Below are 18,470 nucleotides of genomic sequence, written 5' to 3' on the forward strand. Positions count from 1 at the left end.
TTAGCGAGTTATCCATATTTTGAATGTTTGATTAACAGATTATTAACGTGGTCCTATATTCTCGTATAGGTTAAATGACGTCCGACAAGAGCCTCAAAGTGGCACAGTTTTGAGGTTACTGTCCTGGCTTATAAAACAACTGCTGCGTTCCAGCAAATGCTCACGTCAGTTTCTGCAGTACTTTGACCTTTATTGCCGATTCACTTCTAACTTTTCTCCGTTATAAATTGCCCATCTGATACGGTGAATCGACATGGCAAAGATGATACGATCGAACGTCGAGAGAATCGGCTGTTCTTTTTTACTTGCAAAACAACCGGAGCAATGGACGCATTTCCTGATTCTTGATGAGTCATTCAACCCGAAAAACGTAAACAGTTATAAAGAAGGTGACTGTAGAGTCCCGTGTCGTGTTCTATCTAAATGCAAAAAAAAAAAGGAAAGAAAAACAGACTCGAAAAGAAATGTAACAAATATAGAAACAATGCGTGGACACTCGTTGTTCTATACCTTATGTTCTGTGGAACGATCACATGCGCGCGCAGCACAAAATAAGGCGAGCCCCAAAAAGAATTGGTTGCATTTCAGCCAGCCAAAATCTATACGACCCTCACTTTGCTTGCGGGAGATGTATAAACAAGGGAACGGGCTGCGTTCACCCTCCAGAATTTCTTTCTCTTCTGTACGTGTCAGATAGTGAATTTCCAGTCTCGCTTTCTCTTCGTCCGTCTAGAATTTGAGTGGCTGTATTTCGTTTCCGAACGAGATATGGTCAAGGCGACTGATATCCGCTGTGAGAACCGGTTGTGTAGCGCTATAAACGTAAAACATTTGCTCGGTTCGTGTCATTTTCTACACGGAGCTGAAGTGCCAGTTGCCCAGCCAGAAAATATTTGCAACGTCAGTAACGGCCAACTAGCCAAATTTCGTTCCTCGTATTTCAAACGGTTAGTTTAATTTAATTCTTTTTATTTTTAAGCCTTTGAGAACGTGAAATTATTCAAGCAATTTGCTGATGTCTTAAATATCCATTTGATTTTGACGATAATTTTAGAACTGAAATGCGTCTCCTTAACTTGAAATCTGGATTCCTGCGACGAAGGATGTCAGATTCGCCCTTGTCGGTGAGGCCCCAACCGGAGGAGGCGAAAAAGTGGTCGGAATCTTTCACTGCTCTGATGGCATCCAAATGTAAGTTGATTATCCTTTCAATCGCTGTACAACGTTTTGCCACTATATGCACTCAAGTCCTTCCAAATTGACGTTTATTTTCTTGCCTCTTTCTATATCCAGACGGATCTTCTCTTTATCGCGCCTTTTTACTGCGAGAATTCAGCAACGAGAATCTGGAATTTTGGCTGGCCGTTGAAGAATACAGGAACTCTAAACCCCAAAAGATGGCCGCTAAGGCTCAACAGATTTACAATGACTTTGTCGCTGTCCAGGCTACTAAAGAGGTGCGTCTCTCATTTTCTGCGCATTTGTTTTGACGCCACATATTTATTGCTTTTATTTTTGTCCTTAAAAGATTAATGTTGATGCCGAGACAAGACTTGTCACGCTGAACAACGTCCAGTCAAATCAACCGGACCAACACGCGTTCGATCGAGCCCAGAAACGAATCCAGCACATGATGGAACGCGATTCTTATCCTCGTTTCCTCCAATCGAAACTCTTTCTTGAACTAGCCCACCCGGAACGATATTCGGAGTCTATCGGTGACGTAACGGAAAAGTCTTTGCCGGCGTGATGATAACACACACACACACACACGAACAGCCCCCCCAAAAAAACAAAACAATCGCAATACGGGCTGCTATTGGGTTACATCGTCCCTAAAAGTGTGCGGGACGCTGACCGTTCTGCAAAGTTCTCTTGTCACATTTGTCTTCCTATTTAAGTAAAAGAAGGGATTCCGTACAATGTAATCCTAGATCTCGTTCATTTTTGTTCTAGTCCCATAAACTGTGATTTTTTTCCCCCGTCTCTTTGACCTTTGAGAATAGAAAAGGGTTCTGTTGAAATGGTGGATTCCCTCGCTTCTTTGTATCACTGTATAAAATGTTGCTTGTAAATAAAGGACGTCTATTTCATTGTTATATAAAAATGTGAAATCCAAATCCTTTCTCATTGAAGAGCTAAGAAATATAGGAACGGAAATTTCTAGATTTATTTTGAACTAGTTATCACGGTCCACATGCTACGAATATACGTCACACTATTGAGGCAAAGACGGGAGAACGTTTGTCGATTCCACGGGTAGATATCGATCGAATTTTCACTGGCAAAACTGGAACACATTCCTCTCTTTAATTACAAGAAACGCGTCACACCGGGGCGACCGCATATTAATGACGTATGTCGTGGGAGTCGTCGCGCTTCTAAATTTACATTCATTATTGCACGCCAAAAATAGGACAGATTGCTATGAAAGAGAAACCTCAAATTGAAGCAAATTGAAAGATGCAAGAATAAAGGAAGCATCGTTAATTTGTTGATCAAAGGGAGCGATAACGTTTGCGATCCAGTATAGAGGTTTTTCCATTTGGTTCGTGTAAGTAGAGGGAAAAGTCGGTGCGGCTAGTCGACTAGTGCGCACCATGGCGGGGGAAAGCGAAAATTTTTTGGAAATTTTTTTTTTAAAAAAAAAAAAACCCCCTTTTTTTTTTTTTTTTTTTTTTAATTTTATTCGAATTTGATATCTGTCAATTTAGCATCGTTAAATCTATGCCATTTCAATTTGCTTTGAATGTGTTTTATTATACTCTAGTTGGGCATAACCGACCATTAAGCGGTCGTGAAACCCTTAGATAGGCGATTTGTTTTCTCACTGACCGCAATCAAGTGAATAACTCTTGATAAAAAACAAAAACAGGCGAATTCAGAGAGGTTGCTGACTGTTTGCCGGCCATCAAGCGCAATTCACTTTTAATATCAAGCCACAGCATAAGCTGTAGTTGGGACACGCTGCCAATGGCTTCAATCCCACTATAAAAAGAGAACCATCCAGTCCCAATCGGTGGTTTAATACGTCGCACAGGTGTTGAATTTCACATTCGATTACTGTAAAGGTTTGTATTCAACTTTGCCCCGATATACATTTAATTGAGCTGCTTTGCAAGAAAGTTTCTTCTATATGATCGTCAATTTTCAATATTCGTAGTGGTGAACCAGCTGCGGACAACGATGACGTAAGCAAAATGTTGCAACCAAGAGCTACACAAAGTTCATCGTTCTTCCACTTTTGTCTTATTTCTCGACTATTCGGAAGCAGTCGGGAATGATCGATCGAAATCTAACCTACGGCGCATCTCGTGTTCTATACAGATTCCCTTTTAGTAACGATTTGTGAAACCTCGAGACTCTTGACACGTGTGTCAAACGCCAATATTGGTCGTGTACTCTAGAACACAGCAGGCAAACGATTACGTCGGCGTGAAAGACTGCAGGGCTTAATGGATGCCTCACTAAAGTGAAACAAAGAAGAGACCCCGACGAACACGACCTTCTTTTCTTTTTCCCGATCAATAAGTCGTTCATCATCCGCCATATAAACCTGAGGCGACGAAAAATTGCGTAACAATGTGCCTACGTGCGTCCCGAAAATCAGATGACGTTCGAGAGATCAAGTTTACTTGCGGGTTAATTCTTTCTCTTTGCAACGAAAAGAAAACTGATGCTCTCTGATTAACAACTTGAAATTCCGCTACTGATGTAGTGTGATTGCGAATCGAAGCAAAAGTATAGTTAACTATAGCTGATGCAACTTCAGCGTCTTCAGGAAATGAACGTCGCCAAGGTGATAACAGCCGTTAAGAAAAATGCTAACCTTCCCAATAAAGAAATTGGTATACGACACAATAATTTAACGTCCAAGCGCAAGTCCATTAGCGTCCCAATCTATCGTGATCCGGTTGATGTCAACATTAGCCATTTGCCCGTGACCTTCACGAACGCAAATTTATGTCTGCATATTTTCAAGTTTACGAGAGAATTGCATCCATGTCTCTCTTGCGAATTGATGTTTGGGATTTCCCGAAAGGGCAGTTTCGTGCTATAGTGCGGAGTTATATACGAGAGACTATAATACAAGCGTATATGACGGCAAGTTATTATCACGAACCGCAGAAAAATTCGTGGGTGTTGCGCATAACGATCGCAAATAACTTCACTTGCGTTAACCTTTTCGTATACGTCGTGAATTTATTTTTACCATTAAATCTCTTGCTTCTTGGTCGATGTCACGGACTTCAAACTTTCGCTGACGTGGTTTGACACGAGCTTTCTTAACCCCGACTGTGCAAATATTCGTATGTAAATCGTGTCTATTTTCAAAGAGCCAAAGGAGGGCAGCATATATCGTTTGTAAGAAAGGAGGATAGACCATTAAAGCAAATAATTGAGTGACAAGTACAATGAATCAAAATTGAAATTGAGTTGCCATTGAAATATAGGAAAAAAAAGGCAGCTGTTCAATCTTTTTCAAAGGCAGTTTTTATTTATATCCAGGGAAAGAAAATGCAAGCTGGCATTGCTATAACTAGCGCCTCCATCGATAAAGCCAATAGATGAAAATATCTTTGAATGTAATACAAACATAGGTCAGAAAAGACCGGGCAAAAGGTATATACGAGCTCGATGAACTCTCCGTTCAAAAGAGAGTGGACACGAGTTATTGGCCTCACGTTTATATATCCTATAGGAAAACCTATCAAAATCGCCTCTCTTGTGTGCGTTACGTTCCACTTATATAAAATACAGAAACACACTTCTATGATCTTATTTATATGATCCCATTTCCCCGGAATATAGCAATCCCAGTTGCCTACAGCGACACGAGGGTTATTGGTTTTTTTTTAATTTTTGGGGAAAAAAAAAAAAAAAAAAAAAAAAAAAAAAAAAAAAAAAAAAAAAAAAAAAAAAAAAAAAAAAAAAAAAAAAAAAAAAAAAAAAAAAAAAAAAAAAAAAAAAAAAAAAAAAAAAAAAAAAAAAAAAAAAAAAAAAAAAAAAAAAAAAAAAAAAAAAAAAAAAAAAAAAAAAAAAAAAAAAAAAAAAAAAAAAAAAAAAAAAAAAAAAAAAAAAAAAAAAAAAAAAAAAAAAAAAAAAAAAAAAAAAAAAAAAAAAAAAAAAAAAAAAAAAAAGACAGGTTATCAGGGCCGGTAAAGCCGTTTTTTTGTCGTCTATGCGACGCTTGTTCTAATGCCTTGGTCTAATTATAATGAGTTTACTTTTGATTGAATAAGATGAAACGGACGAAACTGTTTCTTCCACGTCTTGGCGCTATAACAGCTTAGGTTATCTATCAACGTTTCTTCACGCCATTTTTCTTTGAAGGAATAACAGCCACTATTTATAGAGTTAAAGAGAAAATAATTTACGTGCAGGTGTGTTGGAAGGTATCACAGATATGCTCAAACACGTACGCACAAATTATTCTACTCGGAATAGGATATATCCGTTACACGCGCGCGCAGTATCAACATTTCCAGCCTCCTGCTTTTTCCAATCGACTGGTACACAGCATAAATGCGATTCGCTACTGGATTTTACTCTTCAGACTTTCTTCTACCCTCGTTCAGGTGCACTGACGAGTTTGACCTCTCACCCTTATATTGTCTATTTCATTTTAAAAAATATTCCATTCGATTTTGGGGGGGCGATCTACCTGGTTCCTTTTATCAGTCCGCTTTTCTCATCGGATATTGCACAATTTGATACGCAGTCTAGTAGGGTGAACAGAGAACAATATAGACGACGTTAAACCTTCACTAAGATCTTATGCCGCATCATCCAACCTAAGGTAACGGAATAACGCTTAAAATGTCGAATGAATACGTAACAACTGTCGTCCATTTTGTGATAAATGTAGATCTGAAATGCGACTCATCAGCTTAAAATCTGGATTCCTACGAAGACGGGCCTCGGATTCGCCCTTGTCCGTCAGACCACAACCGGAGGAGGCACAGATATGGATGGAATCTTTCACCGCCCTCGTGTCATCCAAATGTGAGTCAATCTCGTTCGATTGTTCAGCTCGTCCGCTTGTTGTTCAAAATAAGCGTATTAATAGACGGACATTTTTTTGATCTCTTATTTCACGTCAATGCAGATGGCTGCTCACTTTACCGGGCCTTTTTGCTTCGTGAATTTAGCACTGAAAATCTGGATTTTTGGCTGGCCGTGGAAGACTACAGGAATTCGAAACCTCAGAAGATGGCCGTTAAAGCCCAGCAAATTTACAATGAATTTGTGGCCGTAGAAGCTTCCAAAGAGGTGCGTTGTTACCTTAGAAATTCCACACAATCTAAAGCTTTTCTTTACAATCACCTTGGCCTGTTAAATCACACAGGTTAATCTGGATGCAGAAACGAGGCTCATAACTTGGGCCAACGTCCAGTCGAGTAACCCCGACCAACACGCGTTTGACCGAGCCCAAAAGCGAATCAAACACATGATGGAGCGTGATTCTTATCTACGTTTTCTGCAGTCCAAACTGTTTCTAGAGCTTGCCCATCCGGATCAATATTGCCCATCGGCCATTGAAGATTAAGACCAGTCTTTCTGGGCACAATAAAAACGCGAAATCAAATGTGAAATCTAATTATAAAAGCTTGAGCAAGCTGAGTAAGTGGTGATATATAATTAACAAGCCTATTTTTTGCTTAGATTTTACATACCCATAATACGCTAGTCATCTAGTCCGAAAACATTGTGATTTTTTCTATATGATCTTTTGATATTACTGTTCGTGTAAGCACGACATTCTGTTGTTCCTTGTACTCAAATGTGATGAATCCTATAAAACTTAATGCACATCTACTTTGTGTAACGCAAACAAAGGCGCCTCGTGTCTCATTATTTCTTGTGTTCGAAACTTAAGTTATTTTATGTGTGCTGAACGAACCCTAAGTGTCCTATTCGTAATAATAATACGAGGGACATTAAAACTCCTAGTTCGGGATTTTTGGGAATATTCCCGTCTAAATGATTCTGAAATTCCATTTGGCAAGGGGCTCTTATTTGATGGCAATCTATACGTGTAAGTTCGATTAACGAAAAACACTGCACTCTAAACGCCGTGACATGCAAATCACTCGTCTTGAGCAATATGTACGTGCTTCCGGGTGGGTTACAAGTATTTCCAAATCAAAATTGGCTATAAGAAGAACTATAGACTCGACGTTTGACCCAACCCGCGATGTGGACATGTCAATAAGCTCCACTGGAACGTGACGTGGGTTATGTTTATACCCTTTGTTTGATGATCTGCTTAAAATGCAAAGATTCTCTTTGTGTTACTCAACCAAAGTTTCCCATAGACACGTTCAAAAGCCAATGATCCATCGAAATTCGGCGATCCACTATAGTGTCATCGATTTATCTTGATGCTGCGTTCGTATGTGACGACAAATGTCGGCAGAGTCCCGTTCTACACGAGTCGTGAAGCACGATTTCAATTACCACGGGTTGCGTGTGACAACCAGCGATCAACGTCACCAAGACAACAGGAATTGTTACAATAAGAAACTATTAGCTATTGCGTTGTTTGGGTTCCATGCACTCTGCAAACAAAAGGGGGAAAACAGCTTCCACAGTATAGCGATGAAAGTGGTATAACTGTGCGCTGTTGTTTAGTTCTTGGTGACCCGAGTTGAGAGCTCTCGGTGCTTGGTGAGTACAGTCCACTGTTGAAAAAGACGTACACAGCGGGATGGAGCTTGGATGGGTACATCCAAGTTCATTTTCAGGGTTTTTCCCGTATTATTTTACGACGTTATTATCGATTATCATAGAAATGTCGTAACAAGTCGATCATTAAACATTTCTTTATGGATGTCCTCTTGCCAGAACTTGTGGTGGCGTAGACGGCTTCCTTCTTCTTCCCCAATTACTTCCGTGCAAGTGGGCGAGTACTTGTGATAAGTGAGAGCCAATAACAATAAACGATCAAGCCGTACATATACGCTGGAAACCATAAAGCCGCCGCTTCGGGATCCCACTGAGTTAATCTTCTTTTATTGCCCTGCCAACAAGACATCAGCAGATGCGACGTGGAAAAGGTGGAAATTAAACAAGTTTGCATTAATGGCAAGCAGCGTACATTATATATTGATGATTTTTAAAAAAAAAAAGGCAGTAAACATTTGCATTGCCAATAAAAACAATTGCTTATTTGGAATTCATGGCCACGGAAAATGGATATACTTGTACGCAACGAACTCTGGCTGAAACGGTCGATCATTTATTTCGTTAAAAGCTTATAGGGTTCAAGGGCAACAATCAAGCAAAAACATCCTATAATCACATGCTATTTTTGGCATCGAGCAGCGAAAGAAAGTGTTATTGTATAGATGATATCAATCTCTTGCGTTATGACGCAGTATCCGGTGGCCGTTTCTATATTCAGGCAGAGTATATACATTTCAACGTATGTTCCGGAATCCGGAAACGCCCTTCGTCTCCATTGACTCCTCAACCGGATTTCTTAGCTGCCGGAAGATGTCAGTCCATAGTCAGAGGTCACTCAAAACTTGGATTTTCTCTTATTATATATATTTTGGGGGGGGCTTATGTTATAAGCCTTTTATTATCACTAACATCAGCCGTATCATCAAAATTTAAGCCAAACACTTGTTCCACACGTTTAATACCGTGGACAACGTGTGGAACGCACTTCATTAAACCTGTTACAGTTAGAGTCAAAGATGCCAATATACGAACGTATAGCGAAAAATTCCAAATGCTTCCGTGACGTTTAATGTTGCACAACAAAGTAGAACCCACAGCTTACTGTTTCGGGGGGGAATTTTGAAGCGGTCAGTGGAAACGCATTAATGCGCGGGTATTTCTTTATAAAGACAGACCAAAATAAGATGCCAACGAACTTCTGCTGCTGCGTATTTAGAAGTTGCGCAGAAAGAACAAGTCCGTCGACAGAAGCAAAAAGAATGCGGTGTTAATGACGCAAAGTCAGGTTTATAACGTACGTCACACAACCAAAGGCAACGCCCTGTGCGGTTATGGAGATCCGGTTTGCGAGTGAAACAACAATGTCCATGAGCTCTAAAGTCTAAAGGAATTGCCAGTGAAAATACACAAAAGTTTATGTTCTATTCAGTTATCCTTGGCTCAAAACGCATGCTTTCTTTTTTTAATTCTGCGGGAATTACAAACGTATCGCTTGAGTATATATTTCAAAAATATATTTATCCGTTGGCCAGATTGCCCACTATGTACAGAACACCATTAGACGAGATCGTGCATTGCCGTCAAATGCAATCCGCCGCCGGCTTATTTCGATTGTGGGGGCTGGATTCAAGTTCAGTTTCTCATTTTCTGGATCATAATGCTATAATTTGATATCATTTTATTGCCGTCAACTGCAACACGGCCTCCTAGAAATAAGCTATATATAACGAATAATTATGAGTTTGCATAAACATTGTCGGGCTAATGACAAACATAAACAATCCTTCGTGCCTGTGGCTGTTATCGCCCGCAATAATGTACAGAAAGCGACCGAGATAAAGAGAAAAGAAAAAGTTCATGGAAGCTGATTTATTATAGGCTGCTGCAGACGTAGAGAACAATTTTGCAAGTACAATGGCAGCACTGCTGGACGCCTTGCCCTTGCCCGTTTCACTTGCGGGTCCGCAAAAACCAGCTGACGGATAATAGAGAGTTCTTTATCCTGTTCGTTGACATTCAAGGACAAGAAAACAACCGAAACACAACAATAAATGTAGAACACATTTATTTTTCCAAAAAAACAACAACACGAGAATGCAAACAACCGGATACAAACAAATTATTCCAACAAAAGACGAGGTACGTGCTCTAATTATCCGTTCATCTGGTTATAGTTGTCCTTGGGAATGTTTTCTCTTTTTTTAATCGGTCATAACTAGTTTTGATAGTAAACTCAACATTAGCAACTGCCATTCAAGCTCCGGACAAGACTGTAATGGTATATATAGATTTTTTAACTTGAGTAGAAACTCTTGATATATACTGTCTTGCAATTCAGCCTCCATTGTTCACAGTTACGACATCATTCCGTCCTGCAAAATGAAAGATTCAAAATTTTTTTGTGCGAAAAATGGTCTACACAAAAGAGAGTTCCGATGTAAAGGAAAACGTATAATCTTTTACTGATGCACGAAATCAAATGAAGTAGAGCAAACAGGGTAAATTGAAATGAGGATTATATACTTATATTCTCGACAAAAAGTTTCGTACCACACTGCAGCACGATTCCAGCGGTGAATAGAGTGAATTAGACAATATATCCCGCGATTCAAAAGGATGTAGTCATCGATCTGGCCAATCTTTGTCCTTATAAAGTTGAAGGAGAGCAAAATGACGAACAATGACAGTATCCGCACAAAAGGGACGTACATGTGAACACGGGATGCAACTTCACGTGTCGTTAGCCATTTGCTTTACTATAGGCTTTTCATCATTACCTTCCTAGCTCATCAAAAGACATTTAGGCTGTCCCGCTTTTGACAGATGATGGACGTCATGGTCCCTATTGCTAAGCAACGGCCTAAAAGAGAACGTTTCCTGCTATTTGTTGATTCAGTTTCCCTGCGTGACAATTGCATTTCATGTTAGATAATCTGCTGTTGTATTACGTTTTATTGCATATTTGTACATGCAGTAAACTTATAGCGTTTAATAACCAGGAAATCTCAATTTCTTAATCGAAATCGAGAGGTTTTAAATATATGCGGAGTCGGAAGTATCCGATTCAAGTACGCAATTACCTGTATTCTTGCAAGGGAATTGTTTCTCGGTATGTTGAGATACTTGGCAGACGTGACTTTGAAAACGTGAACCTTATCAACCGCTACGTGACATGAGATCTTATCAATAATCTTATATATAGAGCTTTGCTTATGGGACATCACGAGTTACCTGAACACGGGTGTCACTCTTTCCTAGATTGATCCACGTATGTCAATAGATGACTTTCGTCGCTGCCGACATCGTCTCCTGTTTACCACGCTCTAACTGACTGGAGCACGTGCCTTAATCCACCACGGATTCACTGTCTGTGTTCTCTACTCATATAGTGAACATTCGTGAATAATATACAAGAAAATGCGTTGAATTGAAAAACATCATCTTTCTCGTGGGATGTAGTTTATATCTACTTCACCGACTGTGTAGATATAATGACCATCTTAGGCCGCCCTTCTCGAATGAAATAGACTCAATCAAAAGGCAATCGAGTGTCACGGAGATGAATGAAATTATTAGTCTTCAACTTGACCCTATTATGCCATTGGCAACATTCCCGTTGCCCATTCCTCTGGTGGAGGTTCTAAAGAAATTCTATGGAAATCATCAGACGGACCACAACAATGTGTTCTCATTGTCTCTTTCGCTGCCAGTCTGTTTATTCCGGTTGACATACTTTTCCCAGTGAAAAACACGCAAAGCAGGCAGACGAACGGGAATTTTCTGAAAGTTGCGCGCGCACACGATGAACGAAGCAAATTAAAAACCCGATTGTCCCGATGGCGTTTTTGAGTACCCCGCCCATTTTTTCTAACTCTATCAGCTCTCTATTTAAGTGCAAACGGATGCCTTCAGCGTTTAGACACTCTTCAATCTTGGCCAAGCGCAGCAGCAAAACTCACACGGCTCTCTCTCTCTCTCATTTCTTTTCGAGTTCTCACATCGTTTTGAGGTTTCCAAACCGGAGGACGCACCTCAGTGAAAACATTCAAGCAGCTTCTTTTTTGAACGGTAAGTTTGTCTTTCACTACCAGCACAGGATGTTATATCGTTTCTCTTTTTTTTAGAAAACAGTGCCTCAAGTTCTTTGTTGTAAAAGACGAAAAAAAAATGAGACATTAAATTGTTATTGCTTTGCAGAACAGAAATGCGGATTCATCTTGGATTTTTGCGCCGGAGGAGTACGGAAGCTTCGTTATCGACTCGACCCAAACCGGAAGAGGCGAAGAAATGGATGGAATCGTTCGACGCTCTCATGGCATCTAAATGTCAGTTGTTTTCCTATAGTTGTGTACAACTCTATACTTTATGGTTAGGCTAATTTGATTGATTAAACAAAACCAACGTTTTTTTTGGGCGGTGTCTTTCCAGATGGATCGTCTCTTTACCGAGCCTTTCTCATTCGCGAATTCAGTAATGAGAATCTGGAATTTTGGCTGGCCGTGGAAGACTACAAACATTTGAAACCGCAAAAAATGGCAACTAAAGCCCAGCGAATTTACAATGACTTTGTGGCCGTCCAAGCCTCTAAAGAGGTAAGAGCTTTCACACCGTCCTTTTCTATCGAGAAATCAATCAGGATAATTGACCTCTTGTATAAGCTAACTGCCTTTTTCTTTTGTGTTGCCGATTGGCAGATCAATTTGGATGCTGAAACGAGGCTCGTCACACTGGCAAATGTCCAGTCTAACAATCCGGATGCACACGCGTTCGATCGTGCCCAGAGACGGATTCAACACATGATGGAACGTGATTCTTACGTGCGTTTCCTTCAGTCTACGCTCTTTCTCGAACTCGTCCACACGGAACATTGCCCAACATCGGCCGGCTACGTTTCGGACAATTAAATTAACTTGCCTGTAGACAGAACGAAGTACCGACAACCAAACAACTCAAGGCTGAACTGGCCACCATTGGCGGACTTAAGTCTGACTATGTTGTTGTCCTTTTAAAAATATTTTTTGAATGGATTTTTGAAGCTACTCACCTATAGCCTCACTGTGATATTATTCCTCGTGTTTTGATTCTACTCATTTTTTTCAAAATAGTTTTCAAAAATAGTCTAATATTTTTAGGAGACGCGAATTTATTTAAGGGGGCAAGTTTCGGTTTAAAACTTTGAATTCCACAATGCGTTAACTAGTCTTGTTGTGTCTCATTTTGTCTTGCCAGGAATTTTGAGTTAACGTTTCTTGACTATCGGACAACTCGAAATAGTTAACAAGGGCTTTATGTTTCTTGTGTTCTAGTCCACATATGGAACCATGTATTCGTTTTTTCTACTTATGTAACCTATTATATGAATCGAAATGGGAAAAATTTCACGGTTGGCGGGCTCCGACCCAAGAGATCTCGATGTAATTTATTTTTACAATTTTATGTATACTCGATGCTTTCAAATAAATCAACAAAAACGAACGTGTATACATTTTTTTGTTCACTCCGTGTACTATCAAACAACTCAAGAATAAGCGAAAGTGTTTGGTTGTCGAATAGAGTCGGTCGGAGTCGGTGAAATGTTTAACAAGCAATGGAAAGTGTATAAATAGCCTCATCAGCAACTCACCTGCTGTGTCCCCCCGAAGAGGAAACGAAAGCTAATGGCAATCAAAAATGTACAACAAAATGTCTTTGAAGGTGGATTGATGTACCTCCTGAAAGTCTAATCGTCTAAGACGAGTCCTATATTTATATACCCGAAAGCCATTCGTTATGCTTTCACCTTTGTTAACGCACCATTGTTTGGATCTATTATGGATCTAATGCATTGCATTCTTGTGATCTAACATTAACGACAAAAAAGATTTCTTTTATGCCTCATTTGGTCCGCAGCGCGACAGAAATAGAACATGAAGAAAGAAGAGAGTTGCGTGAGATCCATTAAGGAAAATAAAGACAGACAGAAAAAGAAGGACAAACAGCGTATCGTTATCTTTGATGAGAATATACAAAGGTTTACGAAAGATACGGATGCGCCGAGAGCATTAAAGTCCACTAGAGTTTGACGTCATTTGTCGACAAGGTCATTAATCCTGGCATTTCATGTTTATTGAGAATAATTTCATCGCTATGAGGGAACGTTTTTCTAGTCCGTTTGCCGCTTGTACCCGATGGAAAGTTAACGTTTATGGCATACTCTTCCGCCCTTTATTCCGTGCGCATAGTGGTATATGGTAGAGGGTTCACGGAGGTTGATTTGTACTATACGACACTCAGAGAACGATTTGCTGTTGTTGGGGATAAACAAGCTGCGTGGGGTGTGACCCCTCATCAAACCCGTGAGTTCAGTCTGGTACTTTAATATACTAAAGAACAAGAATAAAAAGGAGAGAGCAGTGCGTTCGCAGGGAACGTATATGCTTACACTTAATGACACTTTAATTAAATTTTTGCTAGTCTATAAAGTGTGTCGTTGGTTTGCGGGACCATCGCGACAGTTTTTCACGCCATAAATAAACTTGGGCGCTTTGAAAAGTCACCTTATTATCGGAGCGTGACGATGGCTCTTCCGTTCGTGTTGTTGCTTCGATTTCTTCCGCTCTCTTTGGCTGTAATGCAATGATTCGATCTGTATAGAGATCAAACAGGTCTTCCTTTTAAAGGCCAGTGAACTACATCGACCTCTTTCCCAATGGCGACGCATTAACTTAGATTGACTGACGACATTGAAACTGAATCTTTTAAAGCGTGCGAGGGGCTCTTCGTTTATGGTCTTTGACCAGTGCGATGACGCCACGTCTATATAGGGTAAAAACCAAACTTTTTGCTTTTTATCTTGACTTTTTATCTCAACATTCCAGCATCCATTTGCAGTAAGAGCACTAGTTGGAACAACACGTTCTTTTAGTCTATACGCTGCACAGATCAGAGCAGTATATAGCGTACGTGACTTCTGATCTCGTGACGTAGTCTAACACGTCGACATATAAGTGATGTTTTTTACCTGCTTCGTCCAACTTGGCCATGACGTAGAATGTGTTTAGCACAAGCGGGGCTCAATTCCCGATGTGTTTTATGATTTTAATAAATGGGAAAGCTTTTCCTGCTTTAGAAATGATGGAATTTTGAATTCTAGTAGACGTCTTTTGTTAGTTTCTGAATCCATCAGCTTTCAGGCTTTCCGGCAATATTTTTCCGCAATGAGATCAAAGCCAACGTCATCCTTTTAAAAGTGTTCCATCACGTTAACTATTTACGCCCACAACACGATCCCATTTCAATTTTTGTTACGGATATATTGGGTCACCTAGCGACTTCGATTGGTTGCCTGTGTGATGCTCGCACAGCGTTCACTCTCAATCTATTCAAGTGTTGTATGTTTCACTATACTGAGTTTTCTCGTACAACTGTCCAGCAACCATTTCTACCTACGTCATTTGGTTGTTTCAAGTGTCGTCAAAGACCCTGATATAGAACGGACGTTCACTTTCCATAAATGGATTTCTGCCAGGCCTTTTTTTAAACATTTTCCCGATTCATTTCTCTGCCGATAGACCATACTGTAATTCTATTTTTATCCCACATATTGTTAATTCAATTTCTATTTCGCAGAGTAGACAAGAAAATAATATCAAAAAGTGTCAACTGCCACCGTAAGTGAAATGTATAGACTTTACTAGGTCAGGGCATGTCCTGATCGACGTTCCATTTTTGATGAATGGTTATGTATGTATACATCCGGGTCATCTTCCGATCGGTCGTAAGAGTGTCGGTCTCTATACGTGACTAGGTCAACCGGTTAACGAAGTGAATCCCATTCAACGATTGCGAGCAAGTTGCCTAAGTTCTGTGTGTTAACTAAACATTCCGGTTGGTTTACTTTTCTTTTTCCTTTTTTTGTGGTGAACTAAACAAATACCCATGCGTCCAAATCTAACCAGAGGATTTCCGAAACGATAAGATGCGCGCGCAAAGAGGAAAAACCTTCTGTGTGTCTTTTTTAGTTCTCAAAATTCCCACAGACATCACGCCCGTCTGTAACTATAGTTCGTTTATTAACGGACTCAGCCGCTTTCAATCTTCAGATTTCAGTACATCTCTTCACGCTGTCCGTCTCATTCATTGTGTTCCCTAATTTGCATCAGCGTTCAAAGTGAGGAGCATCCTGTTCCATTATTTCTTGGTTGATTTATTTTGGAATTAGAATATGATGATCAACAAACAAAGACATTATCAAGACTTACTTGACGACCGTAAAAGTGTTAAGCACTTGCTCATCGGGTCGTTAACTTGTTTGCTATCTTGTGAATCTTGCGAAGCCCAACGTGAGTTAACCAGCAACTTGAACGACGAAATCAAGAGCTTCTTTTTGCAATATTTTGAACGGTAAGTTTATTTTCCCTAATATTTGTGTTATCTGTTGGAGGTTTATTGCCTTTGTCACTCTGCCCATTGGTTGTCGAGTTGATAACGTTTTCATTTCCCGCATAATTTTCAGATCTAATATGCGACTTCTAAACTTGAAACCCGAATGCTTGCGATTGAGTACGAAATTGTCGGTGCCAATTAAACCGCAACCGGAAGAAGCGCAAAAATGGTCTGAATCCTTCTCCGCCCTCATAGCATCTAAATGTGAGTAATCCTTTTCCAATGACAAAATTCACTAATGCAAAATGATATAGAAATTTTGAAGCGTACAAATCATGACGTCATCTGTGACCGTATATTTCCATTTGTTGTTGTCTGTGCTTATTTCTACAGATGGATCCACCCTTTATCACGCTTTTCTCCAACGAGAATTTAGCAACGAGAACTTGGAATTTTGGCTAGCGGTCGATGAGTACAAGCATTTGAAACCACAGAATATGGAAGCTAAAGCGCAAAACATCTACAATGAATTCGTGGCTGATAATGCCCCTAAACAAGTGAGTTTCTGAAAATCGCCTTTATTCTTTTTGCCGTTTCTATATACTTTTTCCGTCCCCCCTCCCTCTTCACTGAAAGGTTGTCTGAATGTTTTCCTTCTATTTGTTTATTGTTTTATAGGTCAACTTGGATGCCGAGACGAGACTTACCATATTGAAGAACGTCCAATCGAAGATTAATGACCAGCACACGTTTGATCGCGCTCAAAGGAGAGCTCAACACATGATGGAACGCGATTCTTATCAGCGTTTTCTCCAGTCGAGACTATTCCTAGAACTCGCATATCCAGAAAGATATTAGCATAACGATGCTGTCCGCTTCCGTTCCTCTGTTGATCTCTATTCTTTTTTATCGTTCATTTTATACTCGCTCTATTTGCTTTTTTCTGAAAACCATAAATTTTTATCTGGTTTCTCAATTTCTTGAGCGAAAAGAGCCACCAACAAACTTTAAATGTATTTAATTTTCCAAGAAACAATACTCGTCCTCTTCGTTTTAGTTTGATGTAGATACTACCTACTTTGACTTTGCATTTCAAGAAGATTTAGAGGGAAAACAACCGAGGAAAAGATTCCAAAAAATAATTCAAATGTATTAAATTGAATAATACAAAAAGGCAAAAAAAAAAAGATTTTCGTGATGTGATAATTAAAACCGCGTCTACAAATGAACATATCTTTAATACCATGCACGAAAGTCCCATGGTCCATGATATCGATCGGTTTTCGGGATCGTGCTAGAGTTGTTTAGCGTTTACGTGTTGTCGTCTATGCGTTAATGACGTGTTGGATTACAAAATGTCGTGGTTTCATCAGTCACACATCTTAATATAAAACTAGGTCAAGGGTGGTACGTTGATTGATGTTTTTCTCCCTAGATCAATTCAAAACAGACTTCTGAACGGTTAGGACGAAGTGTTAGTAAGTGAACAGGAAATTGGATAGAAAAAAAATAATTTCCCTTTGGGACTATGTCGGGGACAAGGATTGGCTAACACAAATTAGGTTTCTTCGTTAATTTTGAATTAAAAAACCGCTGCCATCCAAAAATAATTTTTTTCTGATGGTATCAGTAGAATAGGAGAGAAAATGAATCGTACGCTAAAGTGCTTCCTTGGTAGTTTGTTTTTGGAAATAGATGAATATCTTTAAACAACGTTTGAACATAATTTCTCAATATTCAGGCTTACGTATTTTCATCGGTTCTACAACTTTGTCTAGAAAAATAATTTTCAAAATACACTTTATTCGAGTATTAGGCTTTGCCAAACACTAAAAATATTTTCCTGCCATATGACGCCTGAAACCGCCTAATTATTGTGGCAACTAGGTACAATAGGCGACTGAATGTAGAATGAAAGGTAAGGCTGGATGTGTGATCTGAGCGCAAAGTACCTTTCATTAGACATTCTAGTCATGGAGCCGGCTTGACCAAGCAGTTGGGCCCACCGTGTTGCATGTATGTCGTAGTAAAATGAGTCATTGGTGCTGGCTAGGTCGCAGACCGTCCAGATGGCCTAGGTCTGGCGATGGATTCCGAAATGTTGATGATCATTTCCGTGAGAATGACCCCCCATTCATTACTGTGATATTCGTGAATTTGTACCCCCCTGCGGAGTACGCATGGATATGATTAGTAAAATCACGTGACTATGTGAAACATTTCCGTTGAAATAGAAATTCCGCTAGGTTCAGATTCATCTGGGTGTCAGATAACTGCTGAGAGCCGGGTGGGGTACCCGGTAAACTCGGAAGGCCCTGTGATGATTAATACACACACACTACGGTGGATCACCCAACTGTTATGAGTGAAGTTACACCCTTTTTTCCCTCGCAGCATGTTTTTCAGGATTAAAAAAC

At 39.8% G+C, this 18,470-nt stretch overlaps 4 protein-coding genes across 6 annotated transcripts; all 4 read left to right on the forward strand.

Moving 5' to 3' along the window:
- Positions 1-621: 621 nt before the first annotated feature.
- Positions 622-1,768, forward strand: LOC116931962 (regulator of G-protein signaling 8). The gene is made up of 4 exons (XM_032939651.2): positions 622-947; positions 1,055-1,191; positions 1,294-1,457; positions 1,529-1,768. The coding sequence occupies exons 1-4, from the start codon at positions 769-771 to the stop codon at positions 1,748-1,750; spliced, it is 702 nt and encodes a 233-aa protein (XP_032795542.2). The 5' UTR covers positions 622-768; the 3' UTR covers positions 1,751-1,768.
- Positions 1,769-5,565: 3,797 nt separating this feature from the next.
- LOC116931968 (regulator of G-protein signaling 2) lies at positions 5,566-6,831 on the forward strand. The gene is made up of 4 exons (XM_045173011.1): positions 5,566-5,800; positions 5,870-6,006; positions 6,110-6,273; positions 6,350-6,831. Exons 2-4 carry the CDS (start codon positions 5,877-5,879, stop codon positions 6,548-6,550), a joined length of 495 nt encoding a protein of 164 aa, XP_045028946.1. The 5' UTR covers positions 5,566-5,800; positions 5,870-5,876; the 3' UTR covers positions 6,551-6,831.
- A 4,745-nt stretch (positions 6,832-11,576) lies between these two features.
- On the forward strand, positions 11,577-13,164 carry LOC116915463 (regulator of G-protein signaling 8). Of its 3 annotated transcripts, none has more exons than XM_032920636.2 (4): positions 11,577-11,757; positions 11,892-12,014; positions 12,118-12,281; positions 12,384-13,164. In XM_032920636.2, exons 1-4 carry the CDS (start codon positions 11,592-11,594, stop codon positions 12,591-12,593), a joined length of 663 nt encoding a protein of 220 aa, XP_032776527.2. In that variant the 5' UTR covers positions 11,577-11,591; the 3' UTR covers positions 12,594-13,164. The 3 variants fall into 3 exon arrangements, with proteins under 3 accessions (XP_032776527.2, XP_032776513.2, XP_032776520.2); XM_032920622.2 differs by having other exon boundaries at positions 11,601-11,757; positions 11,887-12,014; XM_032920629.2 differs by having other exon boundaries at positions 11,609-11,757; positions 11,814-12,014.
- Positions 13,165-14,597: 1,433 nt separating this feature from the next.
- On the forward strand, positions 14,598-17,242 carry LOC116922948 (regulator of G-protein signaling 8). The gene is made up of 4 exons (XM_032929450.2): positions 14,598-16,071; positions 16,184-16,317; positions 16,447-16,610; positions 16,732-17,242. The coding sequence occupies exons 1-4, from the start codon at positions 15,893-15,895 to the stop codon at positions 16,909-16,911; spliced, it is 657 nt and encodes a 218-aa protein (XP_032785341.2). The 5' UTR covers positions 14,598-15,892; the 3' UTR covers positions 16,912-17,242.
- The last annotated feature ends 1,228 nt before the right edge of the window (positions 17,243-18,470 follow it).

This window comes from Daphnia magna, linkage group LG1 (assembly GCF_020631705.1).
Source record: "Daphnia magna isolate NIES linkage group LG1, ASM2063170v1.1, whole genome shotgun sequence".
Taxonomy (NCBI): Eukaryota; Metazoa; Arthropoda; class Branchiopoda; order Diplostraca; family Daphniidae; genus Daphnia; species Daphnia magna.

Coding starts and splice junctions, on each gene's coding strand:
- LOC116931962 (XM_032939651.2), top strand. CDS start 769: ATGGTCAAGGCGACTGATATCCGCTGTGAGAACCGGTTGTGTAGCGCT. Junction 1,192..1,293: donor TGCTCTGATGGCATCCAAAT/GTAAGTTGATTA, acceptor TTCTATATCCAG/ACGGATCTTCTCTTTATCGC. Junction 1,458..1,528: donor CTGTCCAGGCTACTAAAGAG/GTGCGTCTCTCA, acceptor TGTCCTTAAAAG/ATTAATGTTGATGCCGAGAC.
- LOC116931968 (XM_045173011.1), top strand. CDS start 5,877: ATGCGACTCATCAGCTTAAAATCTGGATTCCTACGAAGACGGGCCTCG. Junction 6,007..6,109: donor CGCCCTCGTGTCATCCAAAT/GTGAGTCAATCT, acceptor ACGTCAATGCAG/ATGGCTGCTCACTTTACCGG. Junction 6,274..6,349: donor CCGTAGAAGCTTCCAAAGAG/GTGCGTTGTTAC, acceptor TAAATCACACAG/GTTAATCTGGATGCAGAAAC.
- LOC116915463 (XM_032920636.2), top strand. CDS start 11,592: ATGCCTTCAGCGTTTAGACACTCTTCAATCTTGGCCAAGCGCAGCAGC. Junction 12,015..12,117: donor CGCTCTCATGGCATCTAAAT/GTCAGTTGTTTT, acceptor GTGTCTTTCCAG/ATGGATCGTCTCTTTACCGA. Junction 12,282..12,383: donor CCGTCCAAGCCTCTAAAGAG/GTAAGAGCTTTC, acceptor GCCGATTGGCAG/ATCAATTTGGATGCTGAAAC.
- LOC116922948 (XM_032929450.2), top strand. CDS start 15,893: ATGATGATCAACAAACAAAGACATTATCAAGACTTACTTGACGACCGT. Junction 16,072..16,183: donor TTTTTGCAATATTTTGAACG/GTAAGTTTATTT, acceptor CATAATTTTCAG/ATCTAATATGCGACTTCTAA. Junction 16,318..16,446: donor CGCCCTCATAGCATCTAAAT/GTGAGTAATCCT, acceptor TTATTTCTACAG/ATGGATCCACCCTTTATCAC.